Genomic DNA, 21,154 nt, shown 5'->3' on the forward strand with positions numbered 1-21,154 from the left:
AAGGGAGAAGGGACAGAGATGAGGCTTCAAAGGACTATTTAAAAATTATCTCCGTGAATGATGGTGACACGTGGAATGTTAGTCTTTAGAAAATGCATTTCTGGCTATAGGGACTCTTCCCTGCCATCCAGAAGTTTCCCACGTTCAGCAGACTCAGAAGGATGGAGAAGACTGTTCTTAAGGAATGTCAGAATCTTGCTTCACTCCTGCCTCTGGGATATTGCGGACCACTGTTCTCTGGCCTCATTTGTAGGATCGAGGAATGGCCTAAGTGAGGCAGAGTCATTGCCTGGCATAAGCATACCTGTGGGAGGGCCTGGGAACGAAAACCGTTGTCAAGAGCAGGACATGCGCCAGCCTTTTCAGGTTGACCTCTTCTGTTTCAGTGCAGAAAGGAAATTATCAGGATCAAAGGCCCTGGTTGTTTTGCACCCCACCCCACCTGCCATTTCACTAAGACAACAAATATGTTTCAGGTATTTAAACATCTTTTCAAATGATTTAGAGATATCTTAGAAATAAGGTGAAACAGAAGGCTGTACACATTTGACCTGGTATTTCACCTAACGGTATCTTGGTTTTCTTTGGCCTCCTTAGGAGAGAAGACCTTGATTGATTAGATAAAGATTTATTGGAGTTCCTGATAATGTTTGATACTTCACTGTAACTTTATCTGGCAGAGGTGGTTGGTCTATAAGCCTCACTGTTTTCATCTGATGCTCTTTGGGGATTCTGAGTTAGAAATACAGGGCTTAGAAAAGTCTTTCACAGTAGTCTCTCCCACCTTTACTCATAAACTGGTGTCCAGCCTGTGAAGGAAAAAAAGTGAGGAATTCCCTTAAATGGCAAGTAATTTTTGTTTCCCCAGTTTTTCCTAAAGTGCGTTTAGAGGGGTACCAGGATGAGGGACTCTCCAGGGATTCAGGTCATTAAGCAGAGCTCCTAGGAAGCTGGGGGTCTGGGATGTAAGACCTTTCTGCTGTGGTGCCTCAAGCAGTTGAAAGGAAGGATGACGGCAAACGTGAACTTGGCCGCTTTCCCTTCTGTTCCAGTTTTAGATACATTTGGACATGTCCTGAGAATTCATCTCACAACCCCTTTGGCTAGTTCAGTGCTTAGGGAATCTAGATGGCTAAGCCAGAGGGGTGATAGTGGAGGATCAGGGAAAGGGAGCGTCATTATTATTTACTTATTTATTCTCAAATTTGTTCAGTCAATCCATTTGTACTTTATTTGTCATTTGTAACTTTATAATTTAACATCAGCTTGATTTTTGTCTCTGTGTTCTTGGCTTTTTTCAGTGAAATCTGGAATATAGGAAAGCTGTTAACCTTTAACCATGAGGTCTTTATTGTGTTACATACATTTCCCTGTGAAACACCCTAATTTTGTTTGAAATTATAATGTAAAGGGATAATGTACTTTATGTTTGCAAAGCACTTGAGCATGTAAAAGTTTCCTTCACATACAGGATCTGTGTGATTCTGTGTATGATCCTGTGAAACAGGTCAGATTTTAAAAGGTATTGTACCCATTTTGCAGGTGGGAAAATGAGACGGCGAGGGTTTAGTGTCTTGAACAAGGTCACATGTGAGTAAGTGGCAGGCCTGAGATTTAAACCCAAGTCTCTTTCTGCCTAAGCCATTGTGGACCCTCTTGTGGAGACCTGTACAGCAGGGCGGGAAGAGGAAGAGGCCAGTCATCCTCTTCCGATTTTTAGATTAACATCCAGTTGATTCTCATTATTCATGGTAGTTATGTTCTATAAAGTTGGTGTGGACACTGAGTTAGTAAATACTGAACCATTGCTCCTAGGAGAAATACAAGGACGGAAAGCACAGTTCTGCCTGGTCACCCATAAAAATAAACCTGAAAGGTTTTTTTTAGTATAAGGCTGCTTTGTTACATTGAATCGTACTCCATAGTTCATCCAGCTTAGTATCCCTGACACTAAAGGATAAGAACCAGAAAGAGTGGGAAGAATTATGCTATTGTCTCTTGGACTCCTTCCCATTTAGGAAGCCTGGGCGTTCTGCCTTGTAATGGGAAGAGCTCTTCCTTCACCTGCTCTACCAGGCTTCAACCTCGGTCTCTCAGGCATCCCCTCATTCCTTCATACATTCATTCATTCAGCAGATTTTTTTTTTTTGAGCACCTGTGTTAAGCACTGGAGTTGCAAAGGTGAACAAGTAAGATGTCCATAGTATAGTAAAGAAAACAAACAGGTAGACAGCCAAGTGCAATACAGAGTGGCTTATTCACATATGGAAGTACAAAGTACAGTGGTACTCCATAGAAAAGGCATCTCACCCAGTATTAAGGCTACCTGGAGAAGGAAGTGGGATGTACAAGGTGATGCCTGTACAAGGGCAGGTAAGTGAAGATGGAGATAGGGCCATCACCAGCAGTGATAATAACCTGTGCGAAGTATGGAGGGAGGAGAGTACGGTGTGCTAGTGGATCTGAAAGTATAGCCAGATTTAGAAGACAGAGGGGCTCTGGGCCTGGGGAAACCGTGCTGCAAGTTTTATTCCACAGTAATGGTGAGTCACTGAATTATTTTAAGTAAATGAATGCATTGATCAGAATTGTGTTTTAGAAAGAGATTTTGATTACATAATGGATAATCAGTTGGAGAGAGCAAGTATGTACTTTTTCCTCTCCCCCTGAAGGGTAGCCTCCCTCTTGAATATTTGGGAGGGGGAGAAAAGGGTTATGGCCTGACCACTTTTGAGCCATCCACTGGACAGCTGTTTCTCCCTCTGAATTGAAAGATTCTCCCATCCGTTTCTGTCACGTCCCCCTCAAGGCCCACAGTTGGATGTTATCACAGAATCATGCAGTATTAGTTTGATTCACAAGGGTCTTGACGTTCTTCCCTTTACAACATTGTCTATTATTTCCTGCCATGGTACGCGATGGAGCCATTCTTTCTGACCATAAATCCTATGCTTTGACCCTTCTGTAATAACATTTGCTAATTATGATGATAATAATCATTATTATGATTTATTATACACCTTCTTTGTGCCCATTACAATATCTCTAATCTCATAGAAGCCCTCCAGGGGAAGTAGTTTTATCCCCATTTTGATTATTTTTAACCTGTATTATTTTTAACCTCTCATGGCCACAAACTCCTTGTGATGGGGGAAGGAACAAAGATTGTTTTTAGTTCACTGAAGGAAAAATAGAGGATAATTGATTTATATTACTTACGATTTTTCTCTTTAACAGTATTGATTTTATTTATTTTGTGATACGTAAGCAGAGAAAATGTGGTCCAGCTTTAAGCTGAATTCTGACATAAAAATGACCTTATGATACATTAGCATATAGAAAAGTTTAGAAAGCTACTCAGGCCATCTGTAATTATTTATCTACTTCACCTCCTTTCAGTTTTACCTGTTGAACTAAATAGGCTAAAAATGTGCGGAAATTGACTCGTATCCTAAGGTTTTGCCTTTAACAGCTCGATCTAATTTAGCGTTGTCAGCAGGTAACCCATATGGTGAGATCTTACTGTTCACTCAGAATGAGAATGAGGAGCTATTTGCTGTGCCCACCTAAGAACCCAGGGTAGGTAGTTACCTGAATTGGTGGTGACAGGAGATCGCAAAGCCTGCTTCACATGTAACCTCTTTGAGAGGTTAAGGCTGAAGAAGAACTCAGGGATCACTAAGGCCAGCCTCCTCATTTTTCAGACAGAGAAACTGAGGTCTGGAGAAGTAAAGTAACTTTCCAAGATGATGTAATGGAGCAGTAGTAGAGCTAAGATATCTTCATAACTGACTCAGGAGCATGTAGTTTAACTTCTGAGATGCTACCAGCAGCCTCTTGGGAGAAATAGTGTTAGCACCACTGTATGCTAATGTCGTCTCCAGTGTCTGTATAAGCATTTATAGAGTTTATCCTTATAGCTGTAAAATGTTCAGTCTCAGAACACATAGGAATCTGCTAGAGGACAAGATGAACTAGTTCAATGTAGTTGGTCTAATTGTTTAATACTGGGGTCACCAAAAGGGTTGCTAGCTCCTTGAAAGGTAATTCTGTATACAAATTAGAGATTAGATGATGGCCATCCGTTCATTGAATTCTGTAACAGATTTTGATGCTGTTAAGTAAACTCATTTTTAGTGTTACCCGATATATAAGATTTGTAGCAATTCTTGAAATACTCTTCATATTGTAGTTGGGAGCCATTTCTTCTTTGTTTTTTTTTTTAACATCTTTATTGGCGTATAATTGCTCTACAATAGTGTGTTAGTTTCTGCTGTATAACAAAGTGAATCAGCTGTACATATACATATATCCCCATGTCCCCTCCCTCTTGCGTCTCCCTCCTACCCTCCCTGTCCCACCCCTTTAGGTGGACACAAAGCACCGGGCTGATCTCCCTGTGCCATGCGGGTGCTTCCCACTAGCTATCTATTTTACATTTGGTAGTGTATATATGTCCATGCCACACCCTCGCTTCGTCCCAGCTTACTTTTCCCCCTCCCTATGTCCTCAAGTCCATTCTCTACATCTGCGTCTTTATTCCTGTCCTGCCCCCAGGTTCTTCAGAACCATTTTTTTTTTTTTTTTTAGATTCCATATATATGTGTTAGCATACGGTTACTTCACTCTGTATGACAGACTCTAGGTCCATCCACCTCACTACAAATAACTCAATTTCATTTCTTTTTATAGCTGAGTAATATTCCATTGTATATATGTGCCACAGCTTCTTTATCCATTCATCTGTCGATGGACACTTAGGTTGCTTCCATGTCCTGGCTATTGTAAATAGAGCTGCAGTGAACATTGTAGTACATGACTCTTTTTGAATTATGGTTTTCTCAGGGTATATGCCCAGTAGTGGGATTGCTGGGTCATATGGTAGTTCTATTTTTAGTTTTTTTAAGGAACCTCCATACTGTTCTCCATAGTGGCTGTATCAATTTACATTCCCACCAACAGTGCAAGAGTGTTCCCTTTTCTCCACACCTTCTCCAGCATTTATTGTTTGTAGACTTTTTTTGTTTGTTTGTTTATTTGTTTTTTGCGGTATGTGGGCCCCTCACTGTTGTGGCCTCTCCTGTTGTGGAGCATAGGCTCCGGACACGCAGGCTCAGCGGCCATGGCTCACGGGCCCAGCTGCTCCACAGCATGTGGGGTCCTACTGGACCGGGGCACAAACCTGTGTCCCCTGCATCTGCAGGCGGACTCTCAACCACCGCGCCATCAGGGAAGCCCCTATTGGTTTTTTATGGTTTTTTTTGTTTGTTTGTTTTGTGTAGACTTTTTGATGATGGTCATTCTGACCGGTGTGAGGTGGTACCTCACTGTAGTTTTGATTTGCGTTTCTCTAATGATTAGTGATGTTGAGCCTCCTTTCATGTGTTTGTTGGCAATCTGTATATCTTCTTTAGAGAAATGTCTATTTAGGTCTTCCGCCCATTTTTGGATTGGGTTGTTTGTTTTTTTGATACTGAGCAGCATGAGCCACTTGTATATTTTGGAGGTTAATCCTTTGTCAGTTGCTTCGTTTGCAAATATTTTCTGCCATTCTGAGGCTTCGTCTTGATTATGGTTTCCTTTGCTGTGCAAAAGCTTTTAAGTTTCATTAGGTCCCATTTGTTTATTTTTGTTTTTATTTCCATTTCTCTAGGAGGTCGGTCAAAAAGGATCTTGCTGATTGATGTCATAGAGTGTTCTGCCTATGTTTTCCTCTAAGAGTTTTATAGTGTCTGGCCTTACATTTAGATCTTTAATCCATTTTGAGTTTATTTTTGTGTATGGTGTTAGGAAGTGTTCTAACTTCATTCTTTTACATGTAGCTGTCCAGTTTTCCCAGCACCACTTATTGAAAAGGCTGTCTTTTCTCCATTGTATATTATTGCCTCCTTAATCAAAGATAAGGTGACTATAAGTGCGTGGACTTATCTCTGCACTTTCTATCCTGTTCGATTGATCTAGATTTCTTTTTTTGTGCCAGTACCATACTCTCTTGATTACTGTAGATTTGTAGTATAGTCTGAAGTCTGGGAGCCTGATTCCTCCAACTCCGTTTTTCTTTCTCAAGATTGCTTTGGCTATTTGGGGTCTTCTGTGTTTCCATACAAATTGTGAAATTTTTAGTTCTAGTTCTGTGAAAAATGCCATTGGTAGTTTGATAGGGATTGCATTGAATCTGTAGATTGCTTTGGGTAGTAGAGTCGTTTTCCCAATGTTGATTCTTCCAATCCAGGAACATGGTGTATCTCTCCATCTGTTTGTATCATCTTTTAATTTCTTTCATCAGTGTCTTATAGTTTTCTGCATACAGGTCTTTTGTCTCCTTAGGTAGGTTTATTCCTAGGTATTCTATTCTTTTTGTTGCAATGGTGAATAGGAGTGTTTCCTTAATTTCTCTTTCAGATTTTCCATCATTAGGCCCACAAATGGCCCTAAGTGTGTTCACTTTAGCTGGCCAGAGTTTTGCTGTATAGATCACAATACATTATCCTTAATGGAAGAACTATTTGGTAGCATTTAATAGTTAATGTTTACCTTTATCTTGGAGCCATTCATTTAAAAAATGAAAGATTTCACATTTAGATGGCCCAAACAAAGTCCTGAGAGCTTGCATCAGAAATCAAATGGCAATTCAGTGTAAGTGAACCCTAAACTTTGATGAGAACTTTGGCAAAATTTCATCAGTTCTATGAAAATACTTCTGCATTGCTGAGTAAATGATATGAGGAAGTAAAATGGGAAGAGGACTAAGTAAATAGCTCCAAAAAGGGAAAACTTTTTAAAATAGAAAAAAAAAAGGTCCCTGTCTTTAATTTTTTCCCCCATTACAACCACCCCCTTTCCTTGGCCTAGCTGGAATGCACAGTAACATTGTGTATAGGAATGCAAGAGATTTCTGTGCATTAATTTTGTATCCTGCTACTTTACCCAATTCATTGATTAGCTCTAGTAGTTTTCTGGTAGCATCTTTAGGATTCTCTATGTATAGTATCATGTCATCCGCAAACAGTGACAGCTTTACTTCTTCTTTTCCGATTTGGATTCCTTTTCTTTCCTTTTCTTCTCTGATTGCTGTGGCTAAAACTTCCAAAACTATGTTGAATAAGAGTGGTGAGAGTGGGCAACCTTGTCTTGTTCCTGATCTTAGTGGAAATGATTTCAGTGTTTCACCACTGCGACTGATGCTGGCTGTGGGTTTGTCATATATGGCCGTTATTATGTTGAGGTAAGTTCCCTCTATGCCTACTTTCTGGAGGGCTTTTATCATAAATGGGTGTTGAGTTTTGTTGAAAGCTTTTTCTGCATCTTTTGAGATGATCGTGTGGTATCCTTCAATTTGTTAATATGGTGTATCACATTGATTGATTTGCGTATATTGAAGAATCCATGCATTCCTGTGAGCCATTTCTTGGGGTCCATATTTGATAAATTTCTTCTCAATTTCTGGCACATTTCAGATTCTTCTGATTTCATTGACCATAGGTATTACCTAATCAAACTCTGTCTAGTTTATATGTAGATGATGTCAATGCCAGATATTCTTATGAGAATAATAATTCTGTCAAATTTTTTTTTCAAACAACTATGAAATCTGCTTTAAGAAGTAATGTTTACCCTGAAGGAATAATCCAAATATTTAAATTGTTCTAAATAACTAAGTAATTGCTATATTGCTTGTGTAATTTAATGAGCCCCCATCAAAGAATATAGAATAGTGCCTCGACATTCACAAATGTGGAAGAGGATTTTCTATTACTCATCTCTAGAGACAAAGACTCTTCTTAGTTTAGTTCTAGAAATGGCTCAATCTATACATACTCAGTAAAATTTGATCCATAGTTCAACCAAATTCATGGTAAAATAGAGTTTTTAATTGTAAGATTTTTATATTCTTCATAAAGGGTACAACATTCAGGTATGAAAACACGTAAGAGAAGTTGTCTCTGGGTGTGTCTTAAAATAAACTTTTAAGAACAGTATATTTTACTTGAGTGAAATGGAAAAGAGGCTGAGAGATAAAAAGTTCTAAATGTGAGTTAGTATCTCTGTTTTGGTGTGTCATCACTTCTTTAGTTTTCTCTACCATAGTTATATATGCTAACTTGTCTCAGAATGTGATATTCAGAACATTTATTTAGTATTTTCATCACAGGCAGTCCTTTCTTGCTGAGTCTGAACTCTCTCTGTAATGCCTCATATTTCGTAAGAAGACCTAAGATCATCATAACCTAAAATGGAGTATCAGAGTTTGGATGGAGATTTTTTCTATGTCAGGCTGATTTTATAGCACAAAGGTAGAGAAATGAAGGGAACAATCTTTTTAATCATCTTGCCATATTTAGAGAGCATTATTAATGTAAAAGATGGGAAAAAATGGGCTGCAATTTTTCTTCTAGGCAGAGAGCAGTATTCGTTGTACATCATCTTAGGTGTAGAAGAGAGGGAGAAGTAACAGTCCGCACCCTCTTGGAGTCGACTCACCCCAGATGCAGAGAGGTGCTCAGCCTTTGGCTCCCCCACCTGAGGAGAGGGCTGTTGCTCTGTAGCGTTCCCTTTATAACTTTAGATACAAGAGTCTATGTGAGTTCTCTGTCCACACACCACATCCTCAAAGAATCATCTTCACCCTTCGTAAAAGGGTTGTCTTTTTCCCGCCATTTGCACTCCTTGACGTTACACTCTGATTCTATGGTTTGTGATAGCCACCTAAATCCAATACCTTTTTCACAAAAGAGCTTTTAATATGTTTCTAAGGGAAGTGAATTTGAAGTCTGATGATGCAGATTCAAGTGCAGGAGCCACAACTTAACCAGTGATATCACTTTAGACTTAACCTCTCTGTGCCATATTTTCTCTAATTGTAAATTTCTAATAATAGTACTTGCCCTAATTTTCCATAGTGTTGTTTTGACCATGAAATGAGGCAAGAATGTAAAAATATTTTGTAAGGTTCTGTAGAAGTATATATGTTTTTGTTCTTATCTTCCTATTTTAAAAGTGTTAAAAACATTGTTTAGATTCTCCTACACTTCAAACTCCTTTCGGGCAAATTAGTTATCAGAGAGGCAAAAAGTAAATAGAAATGAAGTCAGCAGCTGTAGGTCATCACAATACACATGGACTACCCTTTACCTGCTTGGTTCCTCTGAACCTCACTACTTGGAATGTGGTCTGTGGATCAGGAGCATTGGCATAATCTGGGAGTTTATAGAAATGCCGACTCTTAGGCCCCACCCTAGATTTACAGATTCATAATCTGCGTTTTAACAAGAACTCTAGGTGCTCTGTGTACACATTTAAATTTGAGAAGCACAATATGGCATACCATGTGGCACCAGTAGCCTGCAAGATGATTCTATAGAAATGCAAATCGGAACCGCAATGAGGTATCACCTCACCCCGGTCAGAATGACCATCATCAAAAAGTCTACAAACAATAAATGCTGGAGAGGGTGTGGAGAAAAGGGAACCCTCCTACAACTGTTGGTGGGAATGTAAATTGGTGCAGCCACTATGGAGAACAGTATGGAGGTTCCTCAAAAAACTAAAAATAGAGCTACCATATGATCCAGCAATCCTACTCCTGGGCATAGGTCCAGAGGAAACTCTAACTCAGAAAGAATCATGCACCCAGTGTTCATAGCAGCACTATTCACAATAGCCAAGACGTGGAAGCAATCTAAATGTCCATCGACAGATGACTGGATAAAGAAGATGTGATATATATATATATATATATATATATATATATATATATATATATATACACACACACACACACACACACACATATACACACATGTGTGTGTATATACACAATGGAATATTACTCAGCCATATAAAGAAAGAAAGAATGCCATTTGCACCAATGTGGATGGGCCTAGAGATTATCGTACTAAGTGAAGTAAATCAGACAGAGAAAGGCAAATATCATATGATATCACTTATATGTAGAATCTTAAAAAAATGATACAAATGAACTTATTTACAAAACAGAAATAGACTCACAGACATAGAAAACATAGCAAAGGGGAAAGGTGGGGGAGGGATAAATTTGGAATTTGGGATTAACAGATACAGACTACTATATATAAAATAGACAAACAACAAGGATCTACTGTATAGCACAGGGAACTATATTCAATATCTTGTAATAACCTATAATGGGAAAGAATCTCAAAAAGAATATATATATATTTATAACTGAATCACTTTGCTGTATACCTGAAACATAAATCAACTATACTTCAATAAAAAATAAAAATTAAAGATGATTCTTTACAGTAATGCAGTAAGCATGTTTTATTTTAATTATTAGGTTTGAAGAATATTAGAAGAAAATATTGCTAGCTCATGAAATCTGTTATTTCATAGATTTTCCCTAAGGTGAGGCTAACAAATAGCTGACAAATAGCTTTTAAAAGACGAGTTAATTTAAGAAATTACAAGTAATAGGGTAAGTGATACTTGAACATGGCAAAAATTAAGAAGGTGGCTCTTGAGTGATTGGCCTTTGGGTAACCTTAGCCTAGAAGCTTGGTGAGATCCAGAGCAGGGTCATAGTAGCTGTGTGGGACCTCTGAGGTGCCTCCAGCCCTGGCCAAGGGTGCACGTAGGAGGTATAGTTCTCGTGTGTTCTGGGCACCCTGTTCAGACTAGGGGTGTTCAGAATCCTCTTCCACTAACCAGATGAGGATACGGACTGAGTACAAGGTCTGGGACCCTTTCTTTATCTCTTTCACTCAGCAGTGTTTTGGGAAGAGCTCAAGCACAAAAATACCCTTTGCTTATCTACTGCTTAGAGGAACTTAGATGGAAGATTCTTCGATTTCTTTCACTGTGCCAGCCATTGTCAAATCTGTGAACAGTTTATCCAAGAAAGTTTTCATTCCCCATAACTCAAGTTTCTCTTGGGATCAATTATGGAGTCGAGTTCAGTTCCTTATGAGGTCAGCTTTTTAAGATTTTCCTATATTTTTTCTTCTCTTTCATTTCTTCAGTAACTTTCAAAATTATAAAAGTAATACAACTAAATTCTTCAGCATTTAGAATGTAGAGGGGGGAAACGCTTCATGAATTACAATGCTGTGCTTGTGCAAGTGCCCTGTGAATTCTCTCTGAACCATTCTAGTGCTGCTAAAATAAACACCTGTGTGGTTCTTCAGTTCATATTCCCATTTTTTTCTCAGGTCATTTGTACTCCATCTTGACATTATACTCTTTTTCTATGGTCTTTGATTAATACCCGAATCCATCACCTTAGCCAGATTACGGAGTTTACTTGAGAAGGATTTCTGTGCATGTGAAACTCTCTAGCCTATTGATCAGTGTTTTTGCTCCCTGTGAAAAACCTTCCCAGGAAGAGGAGCCTAATATTGCATTTATATCTTCTGGGAAAAAAATGTGAAACATTAAAACTTATTAATAGGAAAAAGCTTTTTCAGAGATTTATAAATTGAAGAAGGGTGGTAACTTGCACTATTGTAAACAAAGATACCTATGAAAGTTCTTGAATTGTCTGCATACAAAGCTGAGATAGTTAAACTTGATTTTTAAAATATTACTCAGACTTCTTATTGTCATCCTGTGGACAGTTTCCACATTTTGGCTATTTTTGTTGTTGTAGTGGAGATACATTCTAAAATAATTTCCTTCCTACAGTTGCTGAGCTTACCTACTTCCTAAATTCTTCCATTTAAAGTAATATACATGAAACAAAATTAGGAGACAAGTAGCAGACTAGGGTAAAACTTTGCATATACACATGACAAAGGTCTAATTTTCTTAATATACACAGAGTTCTCTAAATGGTTAAAAAAGAATAACCTAGTAGAAAAATGAGAAAGGATATAAACCTGAAGAAAAAAATTTTAAATGAGCATTAAACATGAAAAAATATTCAATCCATATATCACCAAAACAGGTTGTCATTTTCTTACCTATCAGGTTGACCAAAATTAAAATGTTTGAAAAACCCCAGTGTTAAAGGGTAGGGAAAAAAACATGTTGTTTTGGAATTATGAATTGTGTAATTTTTCTGAAGAGTGATTTGGCAATATTGATCAAAATGTGAAATGCATGTACACTCTGACCATGAAATTTCACAGATACACAGAGAGATATAAAATGATAGTGTTACAGCATTATTTATAATAGCTTGAACTGAAAGCAACCTCTGTCGTCCTTCAGAACAGTTTACGGTGGTACCATTATTTATTGAGCCAGTGGAATAACATTCAGCAGCTTAAAAATGTGTTAGATTTATATGAAAAAAGTGGGAAAAACCAAAGTATAGAAGACTGAATAATATGACCCCATTTGTATTTTTTTTTAAACAAAGAGAGGGGATAAAATGATGCTAATGTATGTGGGAAGAAAAAGTTCTTTGAAAAGATGTACCAGCAACAGATAGCTGTTAATTCTAGGAAGAATTAGCATCTCCTCCTGTCCCCACTTTCATTCCCATCCCTAATAGTAATGCTCTTCCTGAGTATTAACTGAGGGTCTTCACTTTCCCTAGTGAATGGCTTTTGAGAGAGAAAACAAGTATCAGTGAAGCAGCCAAAGGGTTGGCAACTGAGGGAAAAACAAAGACCCAATATCAGAAATGAAAAGCTTTATGCTAAGAAAAACAAGCCATTCTTTGGCTTGTTTAAGTGGCTTAATTAGCCACTTAAAATAATTCAGATAAACATAATGGTACTTTCCTAAAGAAGAATTTGGTTTGGATTTCCTGGGTATTTATTCCAATTTCCCATTGCTTATTAAATTGTCCTCATTTCCATGGCTGGTTTGAGGGTGGAGGCTTTGGGTTATTGATGTAATCTTCTTTGAAGTGAACTTTTGCCTTCTTGAAATAGACCTAGACGTGCCTGGGTTCCCCCAGTGCCTGGAAGTGCATTTGGACACCAGGATTGAGTTATGAAATAGATCCTACTTTTACACCTCACCTTTTCCAGTTGCCTAGCATTTTAAATTTATCCAATCGCATTTTACTTAGTCTCTTTTTTTTAGTACTTTCAGAAAACTATTTAAAATTTTGAGGTATCTCAGTTTTTAACTCAACTGTTCTATATATAAATATCATTTTAATATTTAATATAATATTTAATATTTTCCAGTTCCCTGGCCCGCCTGCCCCTGTCCCTGCCCCACCCTTCACCCCCAGGACTGCATCTAGTGTCATAAACTTGTCTTTTATTTTGCCTTTGAGGGCCTCTTACCAGTACTCTGTTTGGGTGTCTGGGGACCATATCTGGAGAAACCCTTTGCCAAGTGACAGCTCTTCTACCAGCTTTCATACATAGTTGAGTAGGAACCATGGAAAAAAAAGTTTTCTCAACTTTATTTCTGCTTTTTGCTGCCACCCAAGTTCTCCCTCTGCAGTTTTTCTTCTAGTCTGAACTCAGTGGTAGTGACGGTGCTCGTTTCTTTCAGATGGAGACTATTTTACCTTTACAAGACACGAACCTGTTGGAGTGTGTGGACAGATCATCCCAGTGAGTGTATCTCCTCACGCCTCGTATTTATTTTGATTTGAACCAGTTCTCTTAAAGATACATAAAACATGGACCTCAGCAATGTGTGTTTTCCATTACTGGGGGAAAAAAAAACTGAGTTCATGTTGTTGACATATCTTTAACAGCCTCCCTGCAAATGCTTATTTGAACAGGTTAATAGGGTTTCAGCTTTGTTACCAGGAGTTGAGTTCTCAAGTCATGGAATTCTCATGATTAAAATAAGCAAAGCAAAGTCTAGTGTATTAATAACCTGCCCTTGGTTATGGATGTCCATTCTGCTTATGGAAAATTAATACTTTGTTTTATTTGCTTGTTTATTTTTTAGAACTGTGACTCACCATTTTTCCAGGCATATTGTTTTATATGGTCTGTTAATCCCGTTCTTTCCCACTGTTTCTTTTCATAAGAATCTAGATAGAAGACTCTACAGAAGACACAGCAGTACAATTAACGTCACAGTCATAATTGAAACCATGCCGGGCTGTTGTGTATCTTGTACAGGGAAATATATGTAGTGCTTAGTGTTTGGATTGGAACATTAAACATTTTTTTTTCTCTCTGTCTCATACACAGCCTTGGCACTATACAAAACATCATCGAATCTGCCAACAGAAGATTCTAGCTAATCGTTCTGGCAAGGGTTTCAGGGGAGGCTCAATTTAAATTCTTACAGTATAGACAAGAAGTTTTCTCTTCTCAAAATATAGGAGAACAATTCAAGATAATCTTTGGCTTTGGAAACCAAAGATTTTTGAGAAGTATTAATATATTATTTTAGTGGTCCATAAGCTCTAGGTTACGGTGAGATTTATTAGAGAATGAAAAGGGAAGATGAGAGATTTGGTTTAACTTCTTCTGCTCCTAAACCACCCAGGGAAATCCTACTCAGCTCAGAGCAGGGTTGAGGTCTGTCACCTTAATTGCAGGAACTCAAACCTGCTTTTCCTGCCCTTCCCCAGACTCTTGGAGCTGCAGCTTTCACTAACAGGACAAGAGCCGCTTGTCAGCCAGCTCGGCTCAATTACTGCACTCCAAGATTTATATACTGTAGATGGAATTAAAACATCACTGTGTACTCCCAAGTTTATAAACAACTAAGGGGAAAAGAAATTGGGTGTTTGGTGAAGGCAAGACACTTGTATATTTTTGCAAGCTTGCCAGGGCCAGTGAGAATCTTTCAAGGATGGCAGCTGAGATGCTTCAGGCAGAAACACATTGTGGCCAGGGGCTGAAGCCAGGGGACCAGGATTTTTGTTTTCTTTCTTAATGAAATTATCAACGACACCTGATAGTACTGAGGCTCATGCCTGCACTTATAACAATACAAGCTTAATATCCTTTTAAAATCAGTTTAAACCATTTTAGGCTGCAGACTCAGATACTCACATATATTTTTTAGTCTCCATTAGCTTTTTTTTGCGGTGTCAAAGAGACAAACTAAAACTTTTGCATACTCATCAGTAGATGCACTTTATTTTTTGTAATCATTTGTTTTGTGACAATACATGTAGGTAAAGAAAAAGGTGCTGCCTGGAAATATACACTGACTTCTAGTTCTTCCACACTGAAGAGCTTTCATACCAGTCTGAAATCCTGGTGTAAACATCACAAATGCAAGAAAAAGTTTTCATACACAAGAACTTACTGGAACCAAAGGCTAATTTTAAAAACATATAAAGTAACACCAATGAAAAACCAAAACAAAACAAAGAAGAAACAAAGACTCCCTTTTTACCATGAGATTTCTTTTTGTGGGTAGCTGGAAATAGTAATTTGCTGACCAGAGAGAACAGGAGAGATTTTCACGGTTAATCCTATTCTGTTCTTAATGAAGTAATTAAAAAATCCAAACATCTATACTCTGGTGGGAGAAGATTTATGTTGAGGGCTAGTCTGAGACATCTGAGAAGTCACAGCTTGAAAACAAAGTAATGGAGGAATATTGTTCATCTATCAACCTTGAGTTTTTGCCTTTCAGTGGAACTTCCCCCTGCTGATGTTTGCCTGGAAAATTGCTCCAGCTCTGTGCTGTGGCAATACAGTAGTTATTAAACCAGCAGAACAAACACCACTCAGCGCGCTCTACATGGGAGCCCTCATCAAGGAGGTAAGAGAAACTGACTTCAGGAGTGGCTCCCACTCTCCTTACAGTTGGGGCCTACTGGAGCGTATCCGATTTAACGTGCTTCATCAGCTTTCACAAGCCACGTTTCCTCCAATTCTGTTTTGTTAGGCTGGCTTTCCACCGGGAGTCATCAATATTTTGCCAGGATACGGGCCAACGGCTGGGGCAGCAATAGCTTCTCACGTTGGCATAGACAAGATTGCGTTCACAGGGTCTACTGAGGTAGGTGCCTGAGAAACCATAGCTTGAAGAACAGTTCTGCAAATGAGTAGAGGGTTTAAGAGAAAATTGAAAATGTTACCCATAGGCTGAACACCTAAAGAGCAGTGAATACCCAAGGTCTCAAGGAGCAGCATTGGTATCATAGCTAGAAGACTGATGAATGTCAGAGTAAAGGTGTACATTGACTATTTGATGCCACAGATCTCTGAGGTTTTTTTGTATGCCATTTGTGTGAGACCAGTCCCAGAAAAACAAACAAAACCCTATTATATTTTGAAATAAAAGGAACACATATCAGAGGCAAAAACAAACTAACAAACTGTCCCACAAAAGTGTCCCAGAAGCTGGGATTCTGAACACTTTCTTAAATCAAGATCATAAGATAAGAACTGGAGATCTAGGGACTTCCCTGGCGGTCCAGTGGTTAAGACTTCACCTTCCAATGCAGGGGGGGTGCGGGTTTGATCCCTGGTTGGGGAGCTGAGATCCCACATGCCTCGCGGACATAAAATAGAAGCAGAATTGTAACAAATTCAATAAAGACTTTACAAATGGTCCACATCAAAAAAATCTTTAAAAAAAAAATAAAAAGAACTGGAGATCTAAATTAATCTCTGGTCTTATTATATCACCAAATCCTGTAGATGCAGTTTGCAGCTTACTATGGCCATGAGCCATAAGGGGTGGTATAGAGTAGAGGTCAGCAAACTTTTTCTGTAAAAGGCCAGATGGCAAGTACTGTAGACTTTGCCGGCAATATGGTCTCTGCTGCAACTACTTAACTCTGCTCCTGGAGCACGAAGTAGCCATAGGTAATGTATAAGCTGAACAAGGCTACAGGCCAGCACTCCATGTCCTGCACTGGCTTTGCTCTGGGGGCAGTCGGCTCTGCTTGCCTGCCTCTTGGCTCAAGCACTACCGAGCCACACAGCTTTCACGAGTTATCAACCCTTCTGGTCATATGGGGCCGGAAGACACTCTACAGTGGGTGGTGCTGTGATTCAGCTCCTTGTCTGGGCAGGGCACACTGGGCTCTAGGGCTAGCAAAAGTCCTTATTTGAGTAGCTGAATCAGGCAGATCTGCAACCCTCTGTGTTGCCTGATCAGAGTGTGCCCCCAGTTTGGTTCTGCAGATGAGCAAAGTCACTGGTTGGGATTACTGCTTGGTCACCGCAGGTAGGAATTCAGTCTGCCAAGATTTGTGTGCTGCAAGCCCCTACCCTCTTCACTGTCACAGTCACGTTCCCAGTGCTTGAGCTCTGCAGAGTCCCCTGCAATCCCTGTGGTACGAGATCAGAGTAGTAGCTCCCACAAATTAACTCACAATTCTGGCTTCTCTTTTCCCACTGGAGGAACCAGAGGGTCAAGAGAGATCTCTCCACATGGTGCTGCAATGGCCTGGGGGAGGGGCAATGCGGTCACAGTGTAGGCCGCTTTTCATAACCCTTCTAGTGGAGTCTGTCTGGGTCTCTATGGTGCAGGGGAGTGCTTCAGGCTTAACCTTGTGTTCTAGGATTCTCTCAGTGATGTCTTGTTATTTTTAATAGTTATGCTTCTCGTGAAGGGAAGCAAAGTCTGGAACAACCTATGTTGCCATCTCTGTATCATCAGTCCTCAGTATTTTCACTAGTACCAGGTTGCTTTAATTATTAGGTTTTAAAAGATGTGTTGTAATATGGTAGGCAAGATGCCCTCTTATTTGGTTTTTCATAACCCTTTGGCTATTCTTTCCCATTCTTTCAGATAAAATATCAAATTAGTTTTCCAAGTATCTTACCTCCCTCTACAAAACTCTTATTGGAATTTTGATTGGTGTCATAGTACCTGTCTATATTAAATTGAGGGATAAGTGCTCTCTCTAGAAGATTGGCTACTCATCTAGGAACATAATATAAATCTCTTCATTTATTTGTCCTATAATGTTCATCACTGATATCATCATTTACGTGTTAGGCTTTTCTTGATAAATTAATTTCTGGGGATTTAACTTTTTGTTCCAAGGATATTTCAGTTTAAAAACTGAGCACTTTTTTTTTTAAGTCACAGTACTGTGTATTGGAAAGTTGTATTGAAATGATGACTTAATCTTTCAGGCCAGACAAGAAGTGACATAGTGAATCATTAAGAACATAAATGCTTGTTTCCAAGTTGCCTGGGTTTAAATCTCTGTTTTGCCATTTAAAAAGTTCTTTAAACTTTTAAAGAGACTTTATTGAAGTATAATTTACACACAGTAAAATGCACCCATTTAAGTACCAAATGTACACAGTCAGGTAACCATCACCCAAATTAAGATATAGAATATTTCCATACCCTAAAAAGATTTGTCATACTTTTGGCCCCAGGCAACCACTGACCCTTTTTATTAATTTTTCTTATTCTATTAGTTCATACAAATGGACTGATACAATATGTACTCTCCTGTGCCTGATTTTTTTTTGGTGAGGGGGTTGTTGTTCAGTATTTAATGAATTTTTGATATGATTGGGTTTGAATCTCCCATTTTGATTTTATTTTCTACTTGTCCCATTTGCTTTTTGTTCTTTTTCTCCTCTTTTTTTGCCTTATTTTGGATGAATTTAGTACTCCATTTTATCTTTTATTTTGGATTATTAGCTAAGCCTCTTTTTTTATATAAATTTATTTATTTTTATTTTTGGCTGTGTTGTGTCTTCGTTGCTGTGTGCAGGCTTTTCTCTAGTTGCGGTGAGCAGGTGCCACTCTGTTGCGGTGCGCAGGCTTCTCATTGCAGGGCTTCTCTTGTTGCGGAACACGGGCTCTAGGCGTGTGGGCCTCAGTAGTTGTGGCACGTGGGCTCAGTAGTTGTGGCTCAGGGGCTCCAGAGCACAGGCTCAGTAGTTGTGGTGCATGGGCTTAGTAGTTGTGGCTCATGGGCTCTAGAGTGCAGGCTCAGTAGTTGTGGCTCACAGGCTTAGTTGCTCCGCGGCACGTGGGATCTCCCCGGACCAGGGCTCGAACCTGTGTCCCCTGCATTGGCAGGTGGATTCCCAACCGCTGCGCCACCAGGGGTGCCCCAGCTAAGCCTCTTTTTAAAGTGCTTGCTTTAGTAATTGCAACATGCATCTTAATCACAGTCTGTTATTTAAAAGTATTATGTTACTTCATATATAATGTAATAACGGTACAACAGAATTCTTCTATTTCTCATCCCATCCTTCATGCTACTGTTGTTCTATAATTCACTACTGATGTATGTTATATAGCCCATAGTACATTGCTACACTTTTTGTTTTAAAAATTCAACTATCTTTTCAAAAAATTTTTTAAATGAGAAAACAAAATTATTTTACATTTACTCACATACTTGCCTTTTCTGACCCTCTTCTTTTTTTGTTGTTTTTTGGTTTTTTTTGGTCCATGTTTCTTTCTGATATCATTTTCCTTCTATATAAAGATCTTTCTTTAACATTTCTTACAGTGCCGGTTCGTTAGTGAAAAATTCTCTCAGCTTCTGTTTGTCTGAAAATGTCTTTATTTTGTTTTCATTTTTTATGACTTTTTCCTGAATATAAAATTCGGATTCAACAGTTTTTATTTTATTTTATTTTACTTTCAACACTTGAAAGATGTCATTCTGTTTTATTATGACTTGCTCTGTTTCTGATAAGTTAGCAGTCATTCTTATCTTTGTTTTACTGTATATAACTTTTTTTCTCTGGGGGCTTTAAAAATGTTTTCTTTTTACTAATCTTCAACAATTTGATTATGATGTGCTTCTGTGTAGTTTGCTTTGTTTTTCTTCTCATTTGAGGTTCATTGGAAATTCTTGGATCTATGAGTTTATATTTTCATCAAATTTGGAAAACTTTGGCAGTTATTTTTCAAATATAGATGCTTTTTTCATGTCTGTTAATTTTTGAAAGGATGCTGAACATTGTGACCATTACCTTATTGAACATGTGGATTTTGTTTTCTTTCTTTAAAGAGTGCTGGACTTTCTTCTGTAAAGTGGTTAAGTCGCTTGCAGTACAGCTTGACCCTTTTGACACTTAATTTTAAGCTTTGTTAAGTACTAGCTTATCTTTTACTAAGATACTAAACTTTATTAAGATTACTAAGTTGGGATCCTTCTGGAGTTTCTACTGAATATTCTCAGTGTTCAGCTAGGTCTTTCCACTCTGGCTAGTCAGAACTCAAATGTCCCCAACTCTGTATGAGCTCTGGGGATTATTCAGCATACAAATTACCTGGTCTTTGTTCTTTATCCAGTCTTGTGGAGTTTCACCATATGTATACCCAGTTTAGCCTTCAGCCAAAGACTTGGTGGGACCCCCCCCCATAAGGTTTCTTGACTGCATTGTCTCCCTCTGGTACTAAGCCCCTCACACTTTAACCACCTTATTGTCTCTAAACTCTGATCTATTTCATCAATTCAGTGAGACCACCGTGTTCTACTTTGGTCTCCCCATCCCATGCTGCAATCTAGAAAGTCTTTTGGCAGAAAGGTCTTCCCTTGTTTGTTTCTTTTATCTCTAGAATCACAGTCCCATACTGCCTGATATCTCATGTAAAGAAAGCAATTTCTTGTACCTTTCTAGTTTACCATGGGAGGGCAAGTCCAGTGACAGTTTTTGACAAATAGACTGCCAGTTATTCCTACAGCCAAAATGGGTTTATTCAGAATCAGCAAAGACTTGCAGTTTGGGGTCTGCAACCATGGCAAACCACATGCAAGTCCTTCCACAGCAAGGAGAGGACTCTTAAAGAAGGGAAAGGGAAATTCGAGGGCTATAGTAAACAGAGTCCATTGGAGAAATTGACAGTTTGAAGTATAGTGGCTTTTCATTGGCTGAGGTTGTGACAGTCTCCTCTAATTGGATGAGCTCTTGCCAGGCAAGAAGAGGAAGTCTTTCTTTTTCCTGTTAGGCTCTACTCTTGTCATAGGTGTTAGAGCTCCCCTTTCTGGTCTCCCAACTCTATCTTAATTGAGGTTTCTGTTTATTAATTTTTACACTTCCCCCTTTTGATCAAGAGCTTTCTCTGAAAGCATTGCTGATCAAGAGTCCAGTTTTCTGGTTTCCGCAGCTTTTTGTCTCTCAATGCCCGGAAGGACCTTGGGTGTAGTTTCCCATGTCAGAGGGAAAGTACACGGATTGAAAACCTATTGAGGTCACATTCTAGTAACAAGGAGGGATAGGAGGGAGAACTCTCGGGCACTTTTTGTGTAAAATCCATGCGTTATCAAGATCGTAGACCTAGGAGATCTTCTGAAGTGTTATGTCATCATTAAAGGTCTGGCAGGCAAGCTTCCAACAGGACTGGTCCA

At 38.8% G+C, this 21,154-nt stretch overlaps 1 protein-coding gene across 1 annotated transcript in view; it reads left to right on the plus strand.

Moving 5' to 3' along the window:
• Positions 1-21,154, plus strand: part of ALDH1A2 (aldehyde dehydrogenase 1 family member A2) — a 95,771-nt gene that overhangs the window by 40,814 nt on the left and 33,803 nt on the right. The window contains exons 5-7 of the mRNA XM_022579608.2: positions 13,438-13,499; positions 15,499-15,627; positions 15,754-15,867. Coding sequence (XP_022435316.1) covers positions 13,438-13,499; positions 15,499-15,627; positions 15,754-15,867 — 305 coding nt within the window. The remainder of the gene's footprint in view (positions 1-13,437; positions 13,500-15,498; positions 15,628-15,753; positions 15,868-21,154) is intronic.

Source organism: Delphinapterus leucas, chromosome 2, assembly GCF_059928025.1.
Source record: "Delphinapterus leucas isolate spDelLeu-1000000601 "Yukka" chromosome 2, BTC_Dleu_Yukka2, whole genome shotgun sequence".
In the NCBI taxonomy this organism is placed as follows: Eukaryota; Metazoa; Chordata; class Mammalia; order Artiodactyla; family Monodontidae; genus Delphinapterus; species Delphinapterus leucas.